The sequence below is a fragment of the Aquarana catesbeiana genome, linkage group LG02, assembly GCF_042186555.1.
Source record: "Aquarana catesbeiana isolate 2022-GZ linkage group LG02, ASM4218655v1, whole genome shotgun sequence".
NCBI lineage: Eukaryota > Metazoa > Chordata > Amphibia > Anura > Ranidae > Aquarana > Aquarana catesbeiana.
In genome coordinates this window covers 26,734,812-26,741,774 of record NC_133325.1, presented here as the reverse complement: position 1 = coordinate 26,741,774, position 6,963 = coordinate 26,734,812, and the positions used below count along the sequence as shown (strand labels likewise).

At 47.1% G+C, this 6,963-nt stretch overlaps 2 protein-coding genes across 2 annotated transcripts; one reads left to right on the top strand and one right to left on the bottom strand.

Annotated features, from left to right (window-relative positions):
* The first annotated feature begins 2,734 nt into the window (after positions 1 to 2,734).
* On the top strand, positions 2,735 to 3,197 carry LOC141126720 (histone H3). The gene has a single exon (XM_073612684.1). The coding sequence runs from the start codon at positions 2,757 to 2,759 to the stop codon at positions 3,165 to 3,167; it is 411 nt and encodes a 136-aa protein (XP_073468785.1). The 5' UTR covers positions 2,735 to 2,756; the 3' UTR covers positions 3,168 to 3,197.
* A 1,172-nt stretch (positions 3,198 to 4,369) lies between these two features.
* LOC141126719 (histone H1.5-like) lies at positions 4,370 to 5,304 on the bottom strand. Its single transcript, XM_073612683.1, has one exon. It carries the CDS (start codon positions 5,173 to 5,175, stop codon positions 4,513 to 4,515), a length of 663 nt encoding a protein of 220 aa, XP_073468784.1. The 5' UTR covers positions 5,176 to 5,304; the 3' UTR covers positions 4,370 to 4,512.
* Between the last annotated feature and the right edge of the window lie 1,659 nt (positions 5,305 to 6,963).

The following is a 6,963-nucleotide window of genomic DNA, read 5'->3' as shown; positions in this document are numbered from 1 at the left end:
CCCGGTATAACCCCGGAAAGCCGAGTACGCATATCTGTGTACGGTCGGCGGGAAGGGGATAAAGTCCCCACAATGATGCTCCGGTGTGTGTTCCTTTAGGCCATACACTACACCGATGTATTGCAACATCTCTAATCTCCAATTATCTCTCAGCAGTAAAGTATCTCCGAGAGTCCCGGAACAGATTCCTTGTAATACATTGTATCATTTCTCCACAATCCTCCCAGTGCAGAATGATGGCTCTCTGATCACCTTGTATCCCTTCTACACTGATCATGAGATAGTAGCAGGCACAGCTGCTGCATGTTATCATAGGGGCAAAAAGGCCATTCAGTCCTTCAGTGTACATCCATCCACACAAGGATTTCATGTCATCACTTGAACTGTATCCATTTCCGAACGCAATTTCTTGGGAAAAAAAAAAAAAAAAAAAAACTTTGATTAATTAAAAAATGATAACATATACCCATTTTCTTGTTTTAAATATTTTTGATAAATGATGTTACACCCAGTAAATTAGGAAGTGGAATCAGGAGGGAAAACATTACGATCTTCCAAGATCTCCGTACAGAAGCAATGTGTCAGTGTTACACCTTCATCTGGACTAGTCTGATCACTTGGGGATAGTTTTTATTCCTTTGTATTGAAGATTGTCAACGATAACAGTAAATCTCTAGAGGGTCACTTCCAGGCATTGAGGTCCCTGGTATAAAACAACTTATTACAGGGTTTACAAAACAAATCTAAATGGTTCATGTATAGTGTTTGAATACAGTAAGTATGGAAAATTGAGCAACCACTCCAGTCCTCGAAAGGGCAAAGTTGGATGGGAAGTTCACAGCAACATGAACAGATAAGGAGGAATGGGCCTTGATTTTAGAGTATAGAGTATAGGGATCAACATGGTCGCAAATCAGTTGTATTGTATCCAGATATTTAGTTTGGATACACATGGACCCTCTAGATCAGTGGTTCTCAACCTGGGGGTCAGGAACCCCTCAGGGGTCGAATGATAATTTGCCAGGGGTCACCGAATCCTGGGCTGTTCCTGAAGCCCACACTGCTCTCCCAGCCTTTTTGCGGCTACCCAGCTGGGCTGTCCCTGGAGCCCGTGGCCGCCCACTTAGCCTATTCGCAGCCGCCCATTCAGTTCACGGCATGGCTGGGGGACAGAGACTAGAGGCTAGAGGTCAGCTGACTGGTGAGGAATGTGAAGTAGGAGGGGCTGGAGGAGACCCTATCTCCTGATTTTGGCATAGGTGCCACTGTTACGAGACACCACAAAGTCAGAGACATAGTGAGTAACCTGTGATTATGGTTGCCATTAAAAGTGCCCCCTACAGTTCTCAGATCAGCAGATGAGCTTGATCAAGAGCACCTAAGTTGGCTGATCAGAACTCCCCACCAGCACTGCCACTCATCCCATTCCCCCCACTCCTCACCAAGGAGTAAGAGAAGGAATAAAAATAGAGAATACATGGAAGGGAGAGGAAAAGAGGGGGAGGAACAAAGAAAAAGGGAGGGAAAGAATAAGAGAAAAGATGGCTAGAGAGAGGAATGGGGAAAAAAAAATAAGAAATTAGGATGGAGAAAGAAAGGGAAACAAAGAGAAAGAGTGGCACATCCTAAAATGTACCATAAGGGGTTTCAATACTGTACGAATGGAAGGAACTCAGGGAGCGCTGAATGTCCATTAGGGGCGCAAATTACTTGTCTTGCCTTGGGTGCTGACCACCCACGCTACAAAAATAATTTTACTGTTGGGGTCCCCACAACTTGGGAAATTTTATCAAGGGGTCACAGCACTAGCAAGGTTGAGGACCACTGCTCTAGATCGACCTAGGTGTCTTCTAAGCAGTACCTATAGATATTTTAGCTGCCCAAAAACATAACATTTAGGATTCTGTGTATGTTTAGGGTTGCTGTCAACCGGTTTGTAAATTAGGAGACCTATTTCAGCTTTTTTTTTAGGGAATGTTAACCATTGTTACCGAGTACATTAAGGTGTGCACTCTCACCCAAAAGTCTTCCAGGTGAGAAACAACGTTCCCCCCCGGCCACAGCCTCGAAAGCACACGAGGGACACTTCAGGGGACTCCTCCATCCGCCTTTATTGTGTCATTTAGTCATCATAACATAGAGAGGATTTCAGTGACAGACATCCTATGGGTTCTATAGTGGAGCTGTCCACAGAAGACAGTGAAGGCGGAGATGTTCCCGGAATGACCTCTAGGTGGCAGAGTGGAACGATAGATGTGATGGAGTCCGGAGAGCAGAGAGCCTCAGCCCCCCACAATCCCCCTGATCCCCATTACAGGGGACATGAAAAGTGTTCTTTATAAGTCAGATGTATACCGTGATCGGTGACCTATAAGAAGTGAGCATGGCCGGATCCCCCTGATCCCTGTGCTGTGTATTTGGCGGAACAGACAACAGCTGCTCAGTGTGGAATCCCCGCTCACACTTTATATTCTAATTAATAATCCACATTGAAGGAGTTCAGAGATCTCCGAGTATTGTGTGATGTGCGGAGATTTTACTTTGGATTTGGGAAAACAAAATAGCGATTTATTGCAAAAATAGAACGTGCAGATCTAGGCGGGCAATTTGAAAAAAAAAAAAAAAAAAAAGGCGCTTTTCAATGAGGAGGAGGAGTGTGCTCTCATTGTCCAATCAGAGGGCTGGAGATGTGTATAAATAGCGCTGCAGAGCGGCATAAGTTCACGTTCCTTGTATCAGCGAAGCACTGAACAGTCATGGCAAGAACCAAGCAGACAGCCCGTAAGTCCACCGGAGGCAAAGCTCCCCGCAAGCAGCTGGCCACCAAAGCCGCCCGCAAGAGCGCCCCGGCCACCGGCGGAGTCAAGAAGCCTCACCGCTACAGGCCCGGCACCGTGGCTCTCCGAGAGATCCGCCGCTACCAGAAATCCACCGAGCTGCTCATCCGCAAGCTGCCCTTCCAGCGCCTCGTCCGAGAGATCGCCCAGGACTTCAAGACCGACCTGCGCTTCCAGAGCTCCGCCGTCATGGCTCTGCAGGAGGCCTCTGAGGCTTACCTCGTCGGACTCTTCGAGGACACCAACCTCTGCGCCATCCACGCCAAGAGGGTCACCATCATGCCCAAAGACATCCAGCTGGCACGCCGCATCCGCGGGGAGAGGGCATAGAGAGAGACACTCCGAACTACTACTAATCCCAACACAAAGGCTCTTTTCAGAGCCACCACATCCTCCTATACAAAGAGATCTATATACTCCATCATCATCACACCGACTATGACAGGGAAACTCGTACAAGACATCCACACATCTCCCCACCTCCTTCCTCAATAGACATCTACACCCACTACATACCGATTATGTTTTACACTACTCATTTTTTTTCTCTAATCTTTTCCTCTGGACTGCTCCATGCTGTGATAGAACTTAAGTCACTTGTACAATAATCCTGTCAGTCCAGCCAAGGCCCCCCCGGGACACTCCGCCCCCCTCTTTCCCTATCCATCACTTCTCATCTCTCCAGAGACCCGTCTGGAAATATGAAGGCTGACTAGGAAAAAAAACTGCCAAGTCCCTTTTCTCATTTTATTTCAACACTACCGCCTTATATCGGTGAACATTTCTTCTACTTTATGGTTTATCTGAAGGGATTATGAATGTTTGGCCGGGGGGACCATATTTGTACAATGGGGGGCTCATGAGAATAAGAGAATTATCTTTGAGTGCGGTGTTAGATTGTCATTTATTGATACAATTATTTCCAACATCAATCCATCACAAATGGAGAGACTAGAAGGAACAATTCATCCAGTATTGTGTGAAAAAATCCGGGGAACTCCCTTTTTTGTTCCATTATTCTCTACCGCCCATGGATGGGGGGGGGGGGGGGGCTAATTGTTGCATAATGGAAAACTGTGAAATTATGGCGGGCAGTTTGAAAATTTCCAACTCCGCCAATCATAACAGCCTGTGCTTCATCTGTCAACCAATGAGAGCGTTTATAGTATCCTACAATGAAATTTCTGACATGGAACCTGAAATGTATCCGTTTCCCTCCGAATGTGATATCGGGGCCGCTAGACCTGGGGATGGTAAATCTGTAACTGGATATTTATTTAGCAAAGAGTGCATTGCCCACATAACACAATGATCTTGTCGCTGATCATTCTTACTCCACCTCCCTGGGGAGATCTCCCAGTGCGAAAATTGTCTCCAATCCGCACCACAGAAGTGTATATGTATATATATATTGGGGGGGGGGAGAATACCTGAAGCTATCCTTTGTATCAATGACGGATGTCATGTGAAGAGTCCTGTGATCGGATCTCCCGCTGTATTCTATATTATTCTATAGAGGGGATTGTGTAAGGTGGTCACATTGCTCTGTATGGAGGACTTCTAATGCGGCCCCCCCTGGTCGCTGTGTGTATGTAGAGCTCTGTCAGGAGGAGGTGGGTGGCTCTGAGAAGAGCCTTTGGGGGGTGTAGATGAAAGGAGGTCTCTCCGGTGGGGATTATTTCTTCTTTGGAGCGGCCTTCTTGGGCTTGGCTGCTGTCTTGGGTTTAGCCGCCGCCTTAGCCGGACTCTTGGCGACTTTTTTCGGCTTGGCTGCAGCTTTGGGCTTCTTGGGGCTCTTTGTCACCTTCTTGGCAGCTGCAGGCTTTTTTGCGGGTTTCTTGGCGGCCTTCTTGGGGCTCTTGGCTGTGGTGGGGGCTTTGGTGGTGGTCTTCTTCTTGGGGGACTTGGCTGGCTTCTTGGCGGCCGGCTTCTTGGGGGACTTGGCCGCAGCCGATGGCTTCTTGGTGCTTTTCTTGGCTCCTGCCGCCTTGTCCTCCTGCTTCTTGTTGATCTTGAAGGATCCGGAGGCTCCATGTCCTTTGACCTGGACGAGGGTCCCCTTAGTCACCAGCCCCCTGATGGCGATCTTGAGGCGGCTGTTGTTCTTGTCCACATCGTATCCTCCGGCGGCCAGGACCTTCTTGAGGGCGGACAGGGAGACCCCGCTGCGCTCTTTGGAAGCGGCCACGGCTTTGACCAGGAGCTCGGACACGCTGGGACCGGACGGCTTCTTGCTGCCTTTCTTGGCTCCTCCGGCTGCCGCCTTCTTGGCCGGCTTCTTCTTGGCGGCGGGCTCCGCAGGAGGAGCGGCGGCTGGGGCGCTCTCAGTCTCCGTCATGATTCTGCAAATATTAGCACTGTAATAGATACATAGAATTGCATTTGTCGCTTTGGCTTATATAGAGACGTTCTGCACTGCTATTGGTCGGCAGAAAGCTTTAGTGCCTACTGCTATTGGTTGCAAATAAGACACGCCCACTGACTTTCACTCCCGAGTTGGGGAATCTTCTCTCTCTTGTTGTGTTTCCCGGGCAGAGAGAAAAACGACTTTTATTGGGAATAGAACGATGTCCGATCTTCATCGGGGACCCGATCTGCTCACTGGACTGTCACTTATCGGGGGGTCACTTACAGCTGTCAGGAGCTGCTGAGGAGGCTGAACACAGAGGCTGCAAACACAGCCATCCTCCTGAGTGTGTGTCCCATTCTTCCTTCTATCTTGTTTTCTACACAAATTCTACCCAGAAAACAATCTTCTCACATCTCCCACTAGAATGATCTTCACATTAGATGAGTGAAGAGTGACCATCAGGAAACATTTCCCCCTAATACACAACTCTGCTCATCTATAGCTGAGTAGAAGGAGCCTGGAACAAAAACATCAGCCGGTGACATGAGATCCTTGTGTGATGTGATGGCAGATATTGTTATACATACAAATGTCTCAGCTGATTACACAATGTCATGTTTGATGTGCTATGTATCATTATCTGGTCATCATGATACATAAAGTGTTATCCAGATACTTTGAGTAAGCCGATTGCTACATTTTGCTAAACAGCTACTCAGGAGGAACAATGTTTGTTTTGAATTCTTGTATCTCAAATTTCATTTCATGAGTTTATTGATCAAAGAACCAATCCATCAACATTTCATTCCCCAATTTAAACAATCAGTAATAAGAACTTTGCTGGTAATCATCATTTTAGCTATCTTATACAATCCGTACCCTGGAAGAGGGCCTATGCCTACTGAGAAGAGTGGCATATACAGCCTACAACTGAACAAGCATCCTTTCCATCATGCTCATGTCCAATGAAAACTGACTGGTCTCTCCAAAATACTTGACCAGGATCCTCCTGATGGCTGTTTTTGCTCCTATGTACCCACTTTAAGCTGGGAGACTGCGGCATATTGTTTGTCTTTCTTTTTTTTTTCTAGCTACCTACCTACACATTGTTGTCCAGATCCACACCGTACTGATCTGGAATGTTTCTTTGCACCCCAATTATTTAGCACTTATATTCTAACAGTCCATAGTTCTCAATTTTATAAGATACTTTTTTTTATCAACCCACGGATACCCTTCAACGACCCCTCTAGCCACTTCTGGACCGCCGCACGCCAATATACATCCTAACTTTGAAGAGGAATATTGTTGTTATGGCAGCAGCTAGCTGCCATAACCCCGGTATTCTCTTCTTCGGCCGGCGGCTCGCTTTCCGATAATAGTGGTCTCTGCGGCAGATTTACTTTTATCGGTGGCGGGAGAGGGGCCCCCCTCCCGCCACGCTGGTGCCCTCTGTCGGCAGTGGTGGAGGCGATCGGATGCTGTCCCTTGTGTGCCATGGAGATGAGTGAGGGGAAGATGAACCCCACCCGTCTCCATACTATTGTAGGGTGGAAGCGAAGTCAAAACGTCACTTCCGCCCATAGCTCATAAAAGGGACTTTTTTGTTCTTTAAGTGACTTTTTTTTTTTTTTTTATCGCATTTTTGTGTAAATATGAGATCTGAGGCCTTTTTGACCCCAGATCTCATATTTAAGAGGTCCTGTCATGCTTTTTTTTTTTTTTTTCTATTACAAGGGATGTTTTCATTCCTTGTAATAGGAATACAAGTGGCCC